The 19,555-nt window shown below is 43.6% G+C and overlaps 1 protein-coding gene across 3 annotated transcripts in view; it reads right to left on the bottom strand.

Annotated features, from left to right (window-relative positions):
- The window catches only part of LOC124048607 (zinc finger E-box-binding homeobox 2-like), a 96,343-nt gene extending 77,539 nt beyond the window's left edge, over positions 1 to 18,804 (bottom strand). For 2 of the 3 annotated variants that reach the window (XM_046369565.1, XM_046369584.1), the window contains exons 1-2: positions 18,520 to 18,804; positions 16,678 to 16,839 (exon numbers count right to left, since the gene is read on the bottom strand). In XM_046369565.1, the coding sequence (XP_046225521.1) occupies positions 16,678 to 16,750 (73 nt within the window). In that variant the 5' untranslated portion in view covers positions 16,751 to 16,839; positions 18,520 to 18,804. The remainder of the gene's footprint in view (positions 1 to 16,677; positions 16,840 to 18,519) is intronic. The other variant, XM_046369575.1, reaches the window with a different exon arrangement.
- Between the last annotated feature and the right edge of the window lie 751 nt (positions 18,805 to 19,555).

Genomic DNA, 19,555 nt, shown 5'->3' with positions numbered 1-19,555 from the left:
GTAGATTTCTATTACTTCTATATGGAACAGTACTATGACGTCTACATGGAACAGTAGATCTCTATTACTTCTACATGGAACAGTAGATCTATATTACTTCTACATGGAACAGTAGATCTCTATTACTTCCAAATGGAACAGTAGATCTCTATTACTGCAATATGGAACAGTAGATCTCTATTACTTCTACATGGAACAGTAGATCTCTATTACTTCTACATGGAACAGTAGATCTCTATTACTTATACATGGAACAGCACTATCACTTATACATGGAACAGTAGATCTCTATTACTTCTACATGGAACAGTAGATCTCTATTACTGCTATATGGAACAGTAGATCTCTATTACTTCTACATGGAACAGTAGATCTCTATTACTTCTACATGGAACAGTAGATCTCTATTACTTCTACATGGAACAGTAGATCTATATTACTTCTACATGGAACAGTAGATCTCTATTACTTCTACATGGAACAGTAGATCTATATTATGTCTACATGGAACAGTAGATCTCTATTACTTCTACATGGAACAGTAGATCGATATTACTTCTACATGGAACAGTAGATCTCTATTACTTCTATATGGAACAGTACTATGACTTCTACATGGAACAGTAGATTTCTATTACTTCTATATGGAACAGTACTATGACTTCTACATGGAACAGTAGATCTCTATTACTTCTACACGGAACAGTAGATCTCTATTACTTCTACATGGAACAGTAGATCTCTATTACTTCTACATGGAACAGTAGATCTCTATTACTTCTACATGGAACAGCACTATCACTTATACATGGAACAGTAGATCTCTATTACTTCTACATGGAACAGTAGATCTCTATTACTTCTACATGGAACAGTAGATCTCTATTACTTCTACATGGAACAGTAGACCTATATTATGTCTACATGGAACAGTAGATCTATATTACTTCTATATGGAACAGTAGATCTCTATTACTTCTACATGGAACAGTAGATCTCTATTACTTCTATATGGAACAGTAGATCTCTATTACGTCTACATGGAACAGTAGATCTCTATTACTTCTACATGGAACAGTAGATCTCTATTACTTCTAAATGGAACAGTAGATCTATATTATGTCTACATGGAACAGTAGATCTATATTACTTCTATATGGAACAGTAGATCTCTATTACTTCTACATGGAACAGTAGATCTCTATTACTTCTATATGGAACAGTAGATCTCTATTACGTCTACATGGAACAGTAGATCTCAATTACTTCTACATGGAACAGTAGATCTCTATTACTTCTATATGGAACAGTAGATCTCTATTACTTCTACATGGAACAGTAGATCTCTATTACTTCTACATGGAACAGTAGATCTATATTATGTCTACATGGAACAGTAGATCTACATTACTTCTACATGGAACAGTAGATCTCTATTACTTCTACACGGAACAGTAGATCTCTATTACTTCTACATGGAACAGTAGATCTCTATTACTTCTACATGGAACAGTAGATCTCTATTACTTCTACATGGAACAGCACTATCACTTATACATGGAACAGTAGATCTCTATTACTTCTACATGGAACAGTAGATCTCTATTACTTCTACATGGAACAGTAGATCTCTATTACTTCTACATGGAACAGTAGATCTATATTATGTCTACATGGAACAGTAGATCTATATTACTTCTATATGGAACAGTAGATCTCTATTACTTCTACATGGAACAGTAGATCTATATTATGTCTACATGGAACAGTAGATCTCTATTACTTCTATATGGAACAGTACTATGACTTCTACATGGAACAGTAGATCTCTATTACTTCTACACGGAACAGTAGATCTCTATTACTTCTACATGGAACAGTAGATCTCTATTACTTCTACATGGAACAGTAGATCTCTATTACTTCTACATGGAACAGCACTATCACTTATACATGGAACAGTAGATCTCTATTACTTCTACATGGAACAGTAGATCTCTATTACTTCTACATGGAACAGTAGATCTCTATTACTTCTACATGGAACAGTAGATCTATATTATGTCTACATGGAACAGTAGATCTATATTACTTCTATATGGAACAGTAGATCTCTATTACTTCTACATGGAACAGTAGATCTCTATTACTTCTATATGGAACAGTAGATCTCTATTACGTCTACATGGAAGAGTAGATCTCTATTACTTCTATATGGAACAGTAGATCTCTATTACGTCTACATGGAACAGTAGATCTCTATTACTTCTACATGGAACAGTAGATCTCTATTACTTCTACATGGAACAGTAGATCTATATTATGTCTACATGGAACAGTAGATCTACATTACTTCTATATGGAACAGTAGATCTCTATTACTTCTACATGGAACAGTAGATCTCTATTACTTCTATATGGAACAGTAGATCTCTATTACGTCTACATGGAACAGTAGATCTCAATTACTTCTACATGGAACAGTAGATCTCTATTACTTCTATATGGAACAGTAGATCTCTATTACTTCTACATGGAACAGTAGATCTCTATTACTTCTACATGGAACAGTAGATCTATATTATGTCTACATGGAACAGTAGATCTACATTACTTCTACATGGAACAGTAGATCTCTATTACTTCTACACAGAACAGTAGATCTCTATTACTTCTACATGGAACAGTAGATCTCTATTACTTCTACATGGAACAGTAGATCTCTATTACTTCTACATGGAACAGCACTATCACTTATACATGGAACAGTAGATCTCTATTACTTCTACATGGAACAGTAGATCTCTATTACTTCTACATGGAACAGTAGATCTCTATTACTTCTACATGGAACAGTAGATCTATATTATGTCTACATGGAACAGTAGATCTATATTACTTCTATATGGAACAGTAGATCTCTATTACTTCTACATGGAACAGTAGATCTATATTATGTCTACATGGAACAGTAGATCTCTATTACTTCTATATGGAACAGTACTATGACTTCTACATGGAACAGTAGATCTCTATTACTTCTACACGGAACAGTAGATCTCTATTACTTCTACATGGAACAGTAGATCTCTATTACTTCTACATGGAACAGTAGATCTCTATTACTTCTACATGGAACAGCACTATCACTTATACATGGAACAGTAGATCTCTATTACTTCTACATGGAACAGTAGATCTCTATTACTTCTACATGGAACAGTAGATCTCTATTACTTCTACATGGAACAGTAGATCTATATTACTTCTACATGGAACAGTAGATCTCTATTACTTCTATATGGAACAGTAGATCTCTATTACGTCTACATGGAAGAGTAGATCTCTATTACTTCTACATGGAACAGTAGATCTCTATTACTTCTACATGGAACAGTAGATCTATATTATGTCTACATGGAACAGTAGATCTATATTACTTCTATATGGAACAGTAGATCTCTAATACTTCTACATGGAACAGTAGATCTCTATTACTTCTATATGGAACAGTAGATCTCTATTACGTCTACATGGAACAGTAGATCTCAATTACTTCTACATGGAACAGTAGATCTCTATTACTTCTACATGGAACAGTAGATCTCTATTACTTCTATATGGAACAGTAGATCTCTATTACTTCTACATGGAACAGTAGATCTCTATTACTTCTATATGGAACAGTGGATCTCTATTACTTCTACATGGAACAGTAGATCTCTATTACTTCTATATGGAACAGTATATCTCTATTACTTCTACATGGAACAGTAGATCTCTATTACTTCTACATGGAACAGCACTATTACTTCTACATGGAACAGTAAATCTCTATTACTTCTACATGGAACAGTAGATCTCTATTACTTCTACACGGAACAGTATATCTCTATTACTTCTATATGGAACAGTATATCTCTATGACTTCTTCATGGAACAGTAGATCTCTATGACTTATTAGTGACGATGTGCCAACTTTTGTCTGTAGTGTCCGAACCATTTGGGCTACAAACTAATATGACCCCACTATGGAAAGATGAGACTCTCACGAACACGATGGTGTTCCGTTTCACTCCAAAAGGTTTTCACCCTGAAGGTATTTTTTATGCCAACAAAATAAGGGGTTAAATATGTTTTCAAAGAACAAAAATATTTCCTGAGCTTTCTTATATGTCCTAGATATAGGACAGACACTTTAAATCTTTATTCCTGATGATACATTTTTGGACTGTCTGTTTTGCCATTTGTGAATATGTTACTGAATGCGTTTCTATGGGATATAGTAGTAAAAGACTAAGTCAATATTTAATCAAATAATACCTACAGGGGTCCTAAAATTAAAAATCAAATATATAAATGATCAATGATATGACCATCTTACAACAAGTCCTGGTTGTATAGATCTGACAGGAACACTCGCTGACGGATAAAAAGAGGTCATAACACCTTAACCCACCGATCCGTTATTGATTGTTCCATGTGTGTGTGACCTTTTGCCCTGGGCACCACACCACACCAATCAAGCCCACATATCCATGTTAAGGGATGGCCCATAGATGTGTGTGCAAATGTTGTGATCCGGCTCAAACATGTTCAGTCAAAATATATACAGGCCTCGCTTAGAGACCACCGTATGCTCACTTTATGACTCATAATAGTGATAACACACACACACACCACTAATAGTTGCGCTGAACCTTATTCCCATTCATTATAACTGGGGCTGTTGTTTCGGTAGCCTGCAGTGACATACCTCATTACTGACCTTGGTAAATCCTAGCTGTTTAGGCTAAAGGCGATGTGGCCCACAAAATGTCACGGGGGTACTCTGTATTCACTCATGAAAAGAAATGTGCGTATGGTTACAAGGAGAGACATATACAATAACCCATGTCAGTAACCTTGAAATACACACACACTGCCAGGCACACAAACAACCAGCACAATGTGACTCTTAAGCAGCCATTTGTATCCCTCAACATTGGTCAGTGCAGTGCAACCCCATAGTACTAACTTCAGCAGGCAACACTCTCTCTATTGCCACTGTTCCAGTCAGCAGCTTTAGGGAGGCGTAGGTGTTCTGAAGCTGTCGAAGCGGGCTCTCTGTTCTGACGATTTCTGTGCTTCTGACACAGTGATGAGTTTTGTTTGTACAGTTAGACGTCTTGGCATTTACAAGCAGGCAGGCAGGCAGCCTCCATGCATCTCATGAAGTGTATTAAATAACAGGGTGAGTGAGTGAGTGAGTGAGTGAGTGAGTGAGTGAGTGGTGAGTGAGTGAGTGAGTGAGTGAGTGAGTGAGTGAGTGAGTGAGTGAGTGAGTGAGTGAGTGAGTGAACGGCAGGTAGGCAGGCAGGCTACACAACGAGAGGGGTGGAGGAGGTGTAGCTTTGTTGTGATTTAGTCAAGCAGGACATACAGTAGGGTGCAAACACACTACTCAATAATTCCATAGCTCTCCTCGTGACACAGGCAGTTAACCCACTGTTCCTAGGCCGTCATTGAAAATAAGAATTTGTTATTAACTGACTTGCCTAATTAAATAAGGGGTAAAATAAAAAAATAAAAAACACATTTCAAGAATATGATCAAAACTCATGTTTAAACAAAGGTATAAAACTGTACATCCATGCTTAACACCTTGACCTTGGTTATTTGCCCTGTGAATGTGTAAACATGAGAGAGTGTATGTTATTGTTTGTGAGTGTATAGCAACATATGTAGGAGACAGCAGTCATTGGGGCCAGTCAGCCCATCTGTCCCTGTATAAGAAGTGAGGAGGGGGCTGTGGCTGCATAGAAACTTAACACGGCTCCCTCCCTAGGCCACCAGCACCCTGGTTAATATAATGGGCTGGCCGCCTGGTGACGTATTATCTCTCTTGCACCTCTTTGAACAAATCCCCTCTTTTTCCCAAAGCAAGCCTGTCTCCTCCCCAATGTCCAAAGGTGTTTGGTGAAGTAAATCTGCCTAAATCCCTCACAGCTTGGGCTGGCAAAGGGAGAGATGGTGTTGAATGAAGGTGAATAAAGATAATCTCCTTTTCTTAACAAAAAAAAGAGTTCTGGGGGTGGTGGGAAGGAACAGAGAAATTAGGAATTCATATCACATGGTGATAAAGTTGCAGCATCCCACCCCATTTCCCTCTCTTTCTCTCTTCCCCTTTCTCTCTCTCTCTCTCTCTCTCTCTCTCTCTCTCTCTCTCTCTCTCTCTCTCTCTCTCTCTCTCGCTCCTTCTCTCTCTCTCTCTCTCTCTCTCTCTCTCTCTCTCTCTCTCTCTCTCTCTCTCTCTCTCTCTCTCTCTCTCTCTCTCTCTCTCTCTCTCTCTCTCTCTCTCTCTCTCTCTCTCTCTCTCTCTCTCTCTCTCTCTCTCCTCCTCTCTCTCTCTCTCTCTCTCTCTCTCTCTCTCTCTCTCTCTCTCTCTCTCTCTCTCTCTCTCTCTCTCTCTCTCTCTCTCTCTCTCTCTCTGTCTCTCTTTCTGTCTCTTTCTGCCTCTGTAGATGCGTGATTCCTGACCTCTTAAGCAGGAGAAAAGAGGAGAGATCTACCACAATGTCTCTCTGGACAGCACTGTAAGACACGTGTTTTGCCTCTGACTTGGGCTTTACGGAAGCTCAAATTGCACTGTATTTGAAATGAACAGATATAGGCATAACACACTTTAGGAAAGTAGTTTGTTGTGAGGGGTTGAGGGATGGATGGGGCGGAGTGTGTAACGTTATACAACACACGATGTGACTAGCACATCCAATCCAGAAGGGAAAACAAAAACTAATCACACCTGCCCCCAACTCTGTCATGCTGATTAAAATGGAATATGAAAAGTCTCAAGCACTCGCAAGATTTATTTCAGAGCCATTAAACAATCTGTTGCATTCTCTCCCTCAATCGCCCTACCAACCCTGCTCTCTCTATCCACACCCCTCACCTCATCCTCTCTTTCCCTCTCTATCCTCTCTCTCACTCTCTCACTGCTTACCATTTACCTCTCTCTCTCTCTCTCTACACCACTAATCTCTCTCTCTCTCTCTCTCTCTCTCTCTCTCTCTCTCTCTCTCTCTCTCTCTCTCTCTCTCTCTCTCTACACCACTAATCCCTCTCTCTCTCTCTGTCTCTCTAAACCACTCATCCCTCTCTCTCTCTGTCTCCCTAAACCACTCATCCCTCTCCCTCTCTGTCTCCCCACACCACTCATCCCTCTCTCTCTGTCTCCCCACTCTACTCATCCATCTCTCTCTCTCTCTCTGTCTCCCTATACCACTCATCCCTCTCTCTCCGTCTCCCTACACCACACATCCCTCTCTCTCTGTCTCCCTAAACCACTCATCCCTCTCCCTCTCTGTCTCCCCACACCACTCATCCCTCTCTCTCTGTCTCCCAAAACCACTCATCCCTCTCTCTCTGTCTCCCCACTCTACTCATCCATCTCTCTCTCTCTCTCTGTCTCCCTATACCACTCATCCCTCTCTCTCCGTCTCCCTACACCACACATCCCTCACTCTCTGTCTCCCTACACCACTCATCCCTCTCTCTCTCTCTATGGCTCCCTACACCACTCATCCCTCTCTCTCTGTCTCCCAAAACCACTCATCCCTCTCTCTCTGTCTCCCCACTCTACTCATCCATCTCTCTCTCTCTCTCTCTGTCTCCCTATACCACTCATCCCTCTCTCTCCGTCTCCCTACACCACTCATCCCTCACTCTCTGTCTCCCTACACCACTCACCCCTCACTCTCTGTCTCCCTACACCACTCATCCCTCACTCTCTGTCTCCCTACACCACTCATCCCTCTCTCTCTCTCTATGGCTCCCTATACCACTCATCCCTCTCTCTGACTCCCTACACCACTCATCCCTCTCTCTGTCTCCCTACACCACTTATCCCTCTCTTTCTCCCTCTCGCTCCTATTATTCAGCTGTGAATAGTCCAGGAATGGCATCCCGTAACCCTATCTGTCCACCAATAGTGCCCAGCCCTTGGGTGGAGTGAGAAGGAGGCTATATAGGGAACGTAACCAGGGGAGGCCTGACAAACAGTCGAAGACACCTAAGTTATGTCGCTCAGTCACTACCCACTTTCTGTTCCTCTTTTCCATAATCTCTCTTTTTCATTCCCCCTCTCACTCACTCTCACTCAGTCTGCTTTCCATTTTTTTGAGGTCTTTTCATCTCAGGCTTTGGGATGCTGAATGCGAGAGCGGCCTGGCGGCGGTGAAAGGCCTGAATTGTGATTAAGAATGAGGAGAGAGGGAGGAGGAGAGGAGCTCCTTTTCTTTGTTCTGCCCTCTGGGGTGTTTACTGAGGGGGTGGGGGGTGTGGAGGAGGGGACAGAGGGGGGAGGGGGTGCATAAGGCATGGCGGAGCAGATATGAAAGGCATTCAGGTCAGCGCTGATTTGAGCAAGAGTGGTAATCATACCAAAGGCGTTCTGAAGGACCACCGTAGCAGTACCAAAGAGCTCCAGAACAGAAGGTGTGTGTCTCTCTGTGTGTGTGTGTGTGTGTGTGTGTGTGTGTGTGTGTGTGTGTGTGTGTGTGTGTGTGTGTGTGTGTGTGTGTGTGTGTGTGTGTGTGTGTGTGTGTGTGTGTGTGTGTGTGTGTGTGTGTGTGTGTGTGTGTGTGTGTGTGTGTGTGTGTGTGTGTGTGTGTGTGTGTGTGTGTGTGTGTGTGTGTGAATGCGTAGACATGAACACATATGAGTGTGCTCATATTATACCATTAGCCATAGTGAGCTGGCAGACTGTTATGCGGAGTGGAACAGGGGAACCCAAGAGCAGATTCAGACGAGGAGACTGGGATGAATTAACCAAGGTATTTATTAAATCACAGGGGGAAGATGGAGTGCAGGCCAGGGGAAGCTCGGGTGGGTTGCAGGAAACCAGGTGCATAGGATGAGACTGGAGCGAGAGGGGTTGGGACAGGGTAAGCAGGTCTGGAGGGGAATCCAAGGGAGTATTAGTGTGGGGAAGCAGGATGACGAGACGTGGAACTGGAGACAAGGACCAGAGTCAGAGCGGGCAGAACTGTAGCGGAGAGGAAAACAGGCACAATAGGATAACAGGATCTAACAGTAACAAACGGCTAGAAGCGTAGACTGACTGAGCAGAGATTACGATCTGGCAGCGTGGAAGTGGCAGGGCTGAGTATTTGTAGAGGTCTTGATTATGGAACAGACTGCAGCTGGTGGGGATCTGCTCTTACTCCAGCAGACCTGTCTCCGCCCACACAATCACACACACACAGAGGGAGAGGGTACTGGGGGAGTGGCGGCAGGTCAAGGAGACACAGGATGAGCAATTGAGGGCATGACAGGAGCAGATGTAACAGTACCCAATCCCTCTACAGGCACCCAACCAGGCTTATCTGGGTGTGAGGTATAGAAATCATGTAAGAGGGAGGGGTCCAGAATGTGATGGCAGGGCACCCAGCAGTGCTTCTTAGGCCCGTATCCTTCCCAGTCCATCAGGTACTGCCAGCCGCGACCCCGATGGCGCACATTCAAAAGTCTCCGGACGGTATAGGCAGGATGGTCATCGAGGAGCCGAGGGGGTGGAGGAGCCGCTGCAGGAGGAGACTGGGGACTGGAGCAGGCATTTTAATCAGGGATACATGAAAGGTAGGATGGATCCAGATTGAGGCTGAGAGTTTCAGGAGCACAGCAGAGGGGTTAACAACATGGTCAATTTCATAGGAACCAATGAATCGTGGGGAACGTTTCTTCGATGCCACTTTCAATGGCAGGTCCTTCGATGAGAGCCATACCTTTTGACCTGGGGTGTAGACTGGAGCTGAGGCCCAGCAATGGTTGGCTTGGGACTGGGTCCTGTGAGAGGCACGAAGAAGGGCAGCCCGGGCCTTCCTCCAGGTACAGTAACAAAGGTGCAGGTGGTCCTGGACAGAAGTAACCGCAACCTCTTGGGCGGGGAACAAGGGGGATTGGTAACCCAGAGCACACTCGAAGCGTGACATACCTGACAAGACGTTGGTGAGGGAGTTGTGGGCATTTTTCAACCCAGGGTAGTTGAGCGCTCCAGGAGGAAGGGTTAGCAGAAGTCATGCAGCATAGGGCAGTCTCCATCTCTTGGTTGGCCCAGTCGGTCTTCCCGTTGGTCTGGGGATGATATCCAGAAGAAAAATTGACATTGATACCAAGACCTGAACAGAAGGATCTCCATACCTGGGAGGTAAACTGGGGTCCTCTATTGGAAACGATGTCAGTGGGAATTTGCATGCAGACAAAACACATGGGATACTAACAGGTCCGCAGGGTCCCTGGAGGACAGGAGCTTGGAGAGGGGAATGAAGTGAGACATTTTGGAAAACCTGTCAATAATGGTGAGGATGACAGAGTTACCGTTAGATGGGGAAGGCCTGTGACGGTGTCCAGAGCTATGTGTGACCAGGGGCGACTCGGTATGGGAAGAGGGCGAAGCAGACTGGAAGTGGGTTTAGTGGAGGTTTTGTTCCGGCACAAACCGAACAGGCTGAGACAAACTCCCAGACATCTCTCCTCCATGGTGGGCCACCAAAAGCGTTGACGCAGGAAGGAAAGGGTCCAGTTCATACCAGGGTGACAGGTGAGGTGGGTAGAATGGCCCCACTGAAGAACATCAGAGCGAACACAATCTGGAACAAACCGTGCATTACAGGGATCATTCACTGGGTCAGGCTGGTTCTGCTGAGCCTGGCGGATACTGGACTCGATCTCCCAGGCGACAGTGGCAACGATGTAGGTGGATAGCACAATGGCTCCTGGCTCGGTACCTGTATTGTCGGTGGTGAACTGGTGAGAGAGGGCATCAAGCTTGGTATTCTTCAAACCGGGGCTATAAGTGAATGTGAAATTGAATCTACCGAAGAACAAAGCCCAGTTGGCTTTCCCGGAGTTCAGACCTTAGGCGGTCTATATTTAGGACAGGTTTTTATGGTCAGTCCACACGATAAAGGGGGGTACAGAGCCCTCCAGCCAGTGACACCATTCTTCATGAGCCAGCTTAACTGCCAGGAGTTCCTGGGTTCCGATGTCAAAATTCCTCTCTGCAGGTGAGAGCTTTACAGGAAAAGAATGCACATGGGTGGACCTTCTGATCAGAGGGGGAACGTTGAGACAGAACAGCACCTACCCCACTGTCAGAGGTGTCCAGCTCCACAATGAACTGGATTTCTGGATCGGGCTGAGTAAGGCCCGGAGCGGAGGTGAAGCAAAGCTTGAGTTCCAGAAATGCTGCCTCTGCCTCAGGAGTCCAGTGGAATGTAGTGGAGGTGGAGGTGAGAGTGGTGAGAGGTGCTGCCAGATGGCTGTAGTTGTGGAGGAAACGTCTGTAAAAATGTGAAAACCCTAGGAAATGCTGTTGCTGCTTCAGGTTGGTGGGCGCAGGCCAATCTTTGACTGCCATGACCTTGGCGGGGATCATACTTAACTGTCCCTGTGCAATATTATAACCCAGGAAAGACACTGAGGCAGCATGGAACTCACATTTTTCAGCTTTAACAAAAAGCTTATTCTCCAACAGCCGTTAAGAACTTGGCCAACGTGTTGCTGGTGAGCCTCAGGGTCCTTGGTGAACGTGTTGCTTGTGAGCCTCAGGGTCCTTGGTGAACGTGTTGCTGGTGAGCCTCAGGGTCCTTGGTGAACGTGTTGCTGGTGAGCCTCAGGGTCCTTGGTGAACGTGTTGCTGGTGAGCCTCAGGGTCCTTGGTGAACGTGTTGCTGGTGAGCCTCAGGGTCCTTGGTGAACGTGTTGCTGGTGAGCCTCAGGGTCCTTGGTGAACGTGTTGCTGGTGAGCCTCAGGGTCCATGGTGAACGTGTTGCTGGTGAGCCTCAGGGTCCTTGGCCAACGTGTTGCTGGTGAGCCTCAGGGTCCTTGGCCAACGTGTTGCTGGTGAGCCTCAGGGTCCTTGGTGAACGTGTTGCTGGTGAGCCTCAGGGTCCTTGGTGAACGTGTTGCTGGTGAGCCCCAGGGTCCTTGGTGAACGTGTTGCTGGTGAGCCTCAGGGTCCTTGGAAAAAAATCAGGATGTCATCTAAATAGACAAAAACTAAGCGTCCAATCACATCCCTCAGCACATCATTGACTAAGTTCTGGAAAACAGCAGGGGCTTTAGTAAGACCGAAAGGCATGACCAAATAATCAAAGTGACCAAGTGGTGTATTGAATGCAGTCTTCCACTCGTCCCCCTCTCTTATGCGAACAAGGTGGTAGGCATTCCAGAGGTCGAATTTGGTAAACACAGTGGCACCATGGAGGGGGGCAAAATCAGAGCTGATGAGTGGCAAGGGGTACTTGTTCCTTACTGTAAAATTATTCAGCCCACAGAAGTCTATGCACAGCCTCAGTGACCCATCCTTCTTCACAAAGGAAAACCCAGCACCCACCGGGGAGGAAGATGGCTTGATATGTACTGCAGCCAAAGAATCCTGGGATGTACCTCTCCACAGTCTTTTGATCGGGGCGGGAGAGGTTAAAAACTGGCTACTGGGGAGAGGAGCTCCAGGCTGAAGGTCAATGGCGCAGTCGTACGGCCGATGTGGCGGCAGCGACAGGGTGCGATACTTGCTGAAAACAGGAGCTAGATCATGATACTCGGGAGGAACTGATGACAGGTCCGGAGGTTCTAGAATGACCTGGGGCACAGACAAGGCAGAGGGGATGGCAGAATGTAGACAATTAGAGTGACAAAATGAACTCCAAGTGGTTATCTTTCAGGCAATCCAGTCAGTCTGTGAGTTGTGTAGCTTTAATCATGGATGGCCAAGAACAAAGGGAGAGTAAGGACAGTTGATTATGTGGAAACTGATATTTTCCTGGTGATTTCCAGAGAGACGCAGGATGACAGGGACGGTTCTCACAGACACGAGCGAGGAGCTTTCCATTGAGAGCATTAGCATCGAGGGGTGAATCGAGTGGGACACTGTCCAGACCCATCTAGGTAACGACCCCTCAGTCCAGGAAGCTCTCGTCGGTGCCCGAATTGATGAGAACAGACAGAGGAAAAGCTTGGCTCTGCCACACAAGGTTGCCTTCAATCAGAGATCTGGGAGAAGATGTGCAGGCGATTCGGCTAAACAGTATATCCCCCACTACTGCCGAGCCCCCTATTTTGCTGGATGGGAACAAGTGGAGACAAAGTGACCAACCTGGCCACCGTATAGGCAGCTCCTAGCGCTGATTCGTCATTGCCTCTCCTCTAGAGAGAGACGGGCCCTGCCGAGCTGCATGTGTTCAGTATCTGGAATAGCCTCGGGATGGGATGCATTCAGAGAAGGAGGACAAGGCACTGAAACAGATGTTATGGTGCATGCAACCCTACCTACCCTCTCCCTCTGATGCTCACGGAAACGATGGTTTGGTGGAGAGTATCAGAGTCTGCTGGGTTCCTCTCTTTGGCAAGATCGTATTGTTACGCAGAGTGGAACAGGGGAACCAAAGAGCAGACTCAGACGAGGAGACTGGGATTGAAGTAACCAAGGTATTTATTAAAACACAGGGGGAAGATGGAGTGCAGGCCAGGGGAAGCTCTGGTGGGTTGCAGGAAACCAGGTGCATAGGATGAGACTGGAGCGAGAGGGGTTGGGACAGGGTAAGCAGGCCTGGAGGGGAATCCAAGGGATTAGTAGTGTGGGGAAGCAGGATGACGAGACATGGAACTGGAGACAAGGACCAGAGTCAGAGCTGGAGGAACTGTAGCGGAGAGGAAAACAGGCACAATAGGATAACAGGATCTAACAGTAACAAACGGCTAGAAGCGTAGACTGACTAAGCAGAGATTACGATCTGGCAGCATGGAAGTGGCAGGGCTGAGTATTTGTAGAGGTTTTGATTATGGAACAGGTTGCAGCTGGTGGGGATCTGCTCTTACTCCAGCACACCTGCCTCCGCCCACACTATCACACACAGTGAAGGAGACGGAGAGAGCAGCAGGTCAAGGAGACACAGGATGAGCAGTAGAGGACGTTTCAGGAGCAGATGTAACACAGACACATGTCTCCAGCAGCAAGGACAATGGCATGTTTGTGAGAAATGTAGCATGAATGGTACAACAGGCACCCTGACACTGCTCACTGCTGATGATAGGAGCAGGGAAATGAAACTCACTTCCATTGAAACCCCATTGTCTTGAGACAGTTATGGACCCACTAGCATACTGGCCATGACAGCCATGCCTTCATTTGAATGTTGTGATAATCCTGAGATGAACTCATGTATTAAATGTCTTATAACTCTGACTATATAAGTGTTGCAAGACAATAACATGTTCAGTTTATTAGGTGATTGATCAGTCTTATTTATATTTACCTCACACACTTTAGTACACCAATTGTGGTTTGAAAGCTGAAATAGTGTAACAAAAAAAAAAAAATATATATATATATATATATATATAAAATGAAAGAAAGAGTATTTTAAGGCGAGGCTAATGGAGCGCTTTTGACAGCTGCGTTCACACAACTGAACGACCCCTCACAGCTGGATGTGACGTTTTGCACGGGGGAGGGGGCTGCGAACTGCAACAAAGTTGTGCAGACTGAGCATATCGAGTTGCACAGGGCCTAATGTGACCTCCGATTGGGACTAGGGAGTCACGGAGTTAAGATGAGGTGAGGTGGGGGGGAGGGGGGGGGGGGAGAAGAAAATAAGTAATAGCCTAACCACAAGATACTGTAGGCCTGTATGCAACAGGCCATACGAACAATTTGTAGGCCTACTCTATAAAGAGTTCATTTACATAATAAATCGCATATTTCGAAGATGAGAATTATGGAAAAAGAAAATGAACACAGATATCAACAGTTCTGGTTCTGTATTACTTTGCGATAATAAAATGCATATGGTCCTCCAGACCGTATACAGCAGATATCCCTCTGGGAATACTGCATCGGAGTGAAAGTTGTCCACAGGCAAAAAAGATATTCAGACTCGCAAAAGTTCTAGTTCACAAGCAAAGGTATTTCGTAGTAGACTTTCAGTCTGAATGACTATATCCATTCTGAATACACATATTTACACCAGACCAAAATGTTTTTTCTGTTGTTGCCTTAACCCTACCATTAATGTATTGCATCAACAGTATGCCTAGAGGCATATTCAGGCAAATACAAGCGAAAAATAACAAATTGCATATTAAAACATAGACCTATGAGGTTATGAAATTCTCCCGCAGGGAAGAAGCAATACGTTTAAATGGGGAATGGAAACAAACATTTCCACATTAAAATGATCAATAATAAAAATGCACACCTGGGAGAAACAACAGTAGCAGTAGTCCTCCATTATAGCCTCTGACAAAACAATATTGTCAACATTATTGTTCTCTTAATTTTTGCCCACATTGACATTGGCTGAATGTTCTTTAATTTAACAAAACCATTGCAATTCGAAAAATCACTTCTCATCTTGGTTTTTACAAAGACCGATGTGCGGTTAAACTTCAGTTGCAATACTTCAGTATTATCTTTGTTGATCAGAAACGTGCTTGACAGTAGTAAACATCTTGAACAACATACTGAGTTCACTGAATCAATAAACAAATAAAAACTAGTAAACAAAATAAGTCGACTGAAAATGTGTGATATAAAAAACTGTATAATTTAAATGTAAAGATTGTTTAAAAAATACATGTTTAGCTACAATAGTGCTATACAACAAAATACAAATTAAACAAACTACTGTGACACCAGTTTTACATCAAACATGTAATACCATGGGATATTAAAGTAACAAGAGAAAACAAGTCAGTTCAACATTTACATGAATTAAATATAACTTTGCATAACACACATGGATGAGGCGTCAAAAGGGATGCCCCCTCGCAAAATCCCTATCACTCCCAACACAACTCCTACACAAAACTCAGGAGTTTTCTATATCCTCTAAACGTTGTAGGTTAACACATAACTCAAGTAACGTTTCAGAAATGTGGTCAGTCTGTGAGCCTATACGAGGTGTGTTGTGATTAGTGCTGTAGCCTTTGTGCAACACCAGACCCGAACAAAAATTGACACATTCAGAAACGGTGTCCTATTGTCATGGCCATTTTAAGACCTTTTATTAACTCCGAGTTGACAGACTATATATAATATCTAAGACGTGGTAAAGGTCTTTAAAGGCACCAAGTCACTTGTGAATGGCAATTATAGCACAACACAATACCCACAACACAACACAATTCACACGACAATGAAACTGTGTTGAACAATCGTGAGATAAAGCACATTTACGTCATAATCACACAAAAGTTAACAGCGCAGTTCAGTTTCTACCTAATCCACAGGTTTCTCCGATTTATCCAATTCATAGGAGACGCGCTATAGGCCTACCCAAATAACGGTTTTCCTGCCTGTTAGAAAGTAGCACTATCTCGCTGAACCGCATTCGAGCCTCATTCTGACATCCCTTTCCTACACAGTCAGGTCGACACATTGATAGTTAACTTTAACGCTCATAATCTCATTCAAAATAAACATGAAAATGCTTTACATAGTGATTAAGTTCAAAACTACAACAAAATGTAGTGTACTTTTACGCAACCACCCCATTTTCAGTGCCTACACTGAATATAAACTATAATCGAACTGTGAAAGGCGACAAGGCGCGGGAGGTCCCGCAAATGACTGCTGGCAAAACTTACAAATGTTCCCAAACATTCATTTTATTTAACTTAAAACATGTTCTTACCGTTCTTTCTCTGTGGGTTTGATTGTTTTCGCCTCTTACACCGGGGACCCTCCGCCATGATCTCCTGCTTCATTGATAAGAGTTTAGTCTAGGTCAGATGGCTTACAGTCCGCATGGGCTCGGCTCCTTCAATCAGCAGCACAGGCAGGCTCCGGTTGATATCTAATAACCAAACAAAACGGCGACAAATGTTGGGACAATATTACTGTATGGATCCCGTTCAACCACAAGGGCCCGAAATAAAACGTTTTAATTCACTCTAAAGTCTTCAATGAAACTCCATATGGGTTAAAGTCCAGGAGAGGGAGTTTGAGCAAGACCGTACTGCGTCCGCCGTCGCCTGGTCTTTTGATGTGTCTCCTAATCGGGCAGATTGTCAATGAATCGGAGCAGAAGGAGGAGGAGGACGGACAGGCAGACACATTCAATAGCTTACAAGGATGACTGAAATAAAGCAAGGCATACACTTCCAAAAATGTCGATTATTGTACGAAACCTCAAATTAAAAGGTGGATGTTTCTGTGCAAGTTTGTAATTTAATTTATACATCAACTTCTGAGACTTGTTGATGTCTTTGATAATGAAGGTTTGTTATGGCTGTCCCTTCTGTCAGTCTTAGGCAACTTTGCTGTCATCACCAAATGTATCACACTCGAGAAACATTGATTCAGTTTTAATCTATAACAACATATATTAATAGCCCACAGCCTACAATCTGAAATCCTTTGTATCATCTGCCTCAATCAAGTTAAGCAAAGTGTTCGATTCAACTAAATAGGCTCATCTCATATCATGTCAGTCATTTCGAGTTTGTTTTCAATTTTTCCAAACTGTGTTTATGAGTGTATCTGCGAAAGACCTAATCATTTTTTTTATAGATTATACACATGATGTTGGGATGTTGGACACATTCATCAAGAAAAAAACGTGCCAAATGTTGCAATATGTGGGGAAATAGACTAACTTCCCCTTTCTAATAAGGTTATGTTCAAATGTATTTAATCTACCATTTAAACTGATTGGTAAAAATAAAAGCAGCACCAGACCCGATTTAAATGTTTTTTTAAATGTAGGGACGTGGTGTCAGTGAAGTTTGTATTAAAAGGGTAGCGAACCGTAACAGAAGAAAACAAACACAAAAACACCCACAAACATTTACACGACAACAAACGGAAAAGCTCAATATTATATACTTTAGAGGAAAGTCCATTGAAATAGAATGATAGAAGCCCAGCCCAAACGAGGGTCTTCTAGTTTAGAGACTTACATTTGTAAATGTTTGCCACTGCATCACATTGCATTTTTTTCACAAGGCTTTGGCATTTGCACCAGCAGTGAACACACACATAGCCGACAACACACACAACAGTCCGGATGTTAGTGGTCACTGCCCAAACCCCAGCTACACATAATGAGCTGTCCACAAATTTGGAATGTAGATTTAAAAAACAGTGTATGTTGATCTATCTAATAGAAGGCTATGGGTAAAATTAGCAAATACAATGGATGGCAAACCGACGCGAATAGCCTACGCCCGTTTCTACTCGGACAGCTCAAAAGGAATAGGAACGAATAACATCGAATACAATTTGATTTCCCGGAAAGGATACAGGGAATATAGGAGAGCATCCGATCACAGTTGATGCAGGTAGGCCTATATAACGGTCTATCCACTTCTGCAGCAGCGCGCACCTTTCTCACCTGAGCAGGTAGGCTGTCCAATTTTGATAATTGCGCAACGGCGCACGGATACCTGAATGGCAAATCTACCTCAAACGCAAAGCTATTGAAGTTTCATTCAAATAAACTGATGTAAAAAGCAATATGTTAAAATACACGTACCGGTGTCAGTGTGATCCTCTAAACAGCTGGTTGGAAGAAAGAATGTCACAGAGAGATGATAAAGGGGTGCGTTGTGGATCCAAAGCAAATAACTGGTAATAAGCCTTGAAAATAGCTTGATGATGAGGGACCGTTATTCCTGATGGGCAGGTTAGGACTGGTCTCTTTCAGCCACTTCACGAAACAGACCTGAGAACGCGCACTGACGGGTTACGCCTCTTCTAATGACATTTTTTCGCTCTTTTTCTTTTCCTGGAATATAGAGGCGCGAGACATCCTTAATACGCCACCTATCTTCACGCGCAGGGATAATTGAGGAGTATGTGCGCGCGTTGTTGTGGAGCGGGAGAACGTGATCAAGTTGTTGTCTCCCATGAGATTGTATTTGATCATTTGTAGGCTGTGCTTTGAGTCAAATGTGAGAGGAATTACCCACGCATCAGATTTCCAAATAGCGACTTCATAAAATAAACAAAACAGCAGTGTATTGGAGTGAGAGAGAAGGTATTTATAATGCGGTGACAACTACTCTCCAAACTGGCATATGAAAGGAGCGCCAAGGTACCTGATTGGAGCGCACAGGTAGTTTACCTGCACGCAAATGGCTGTCTTCCGGCATGTAATTCAGAGGCACTACAGCGGATACCTCTGTCTTTTTATCTTGACTGAGTGAGTTTATATTCTTATTAAAATTATTCTGTGCCATTCCACACTGTAATTTTTGTATAAAAACGAAAGAGGGAAGATGCAGCATATTTTCAACGGGCTATCACTGGCATTAACGAAACACGCTACGGTAAAGGCGTAAATTATAGTCAGCAAATATGCGTATAAATCGGTCGAGTGGATTTTTAAAAATAGCGTTAAATGTTTAGCATAGTTCGTTTTCATTTACATCACCACGTGTACAGTAACATAATGTCTATCGGGGGAGTTACACCCATGGTTTGTGTTTGTTAAAATATTATCTGTGTCTATGCATGTTCTGCATGGATGAAACGCTCACCAATGAATGGAATATGATCAGTCCACCGGG

The sequence above is a fragment of the Oncorhynchus gorbuscha genome, linkage group LG01, assembly GCF_021184085.1.
Source record: "Oncorhynchus gorbuscha isolate QuinsamMale2020 ecotype Even-year linkage group LG01, OgorEven_v1.0, whole genome shotgun sequence".
In the NCBI taxonomy this organism is placed as follows: Eukaryota; Metazoa; Chordata; class Actinopteri; order Salmoniformes; family Salmonidae; genus Oncorhynchus; species Oncorhynchus gorbuscha.
This window is presented reverse-complemented; position numbering and strand designations above follow the sequence as displayed.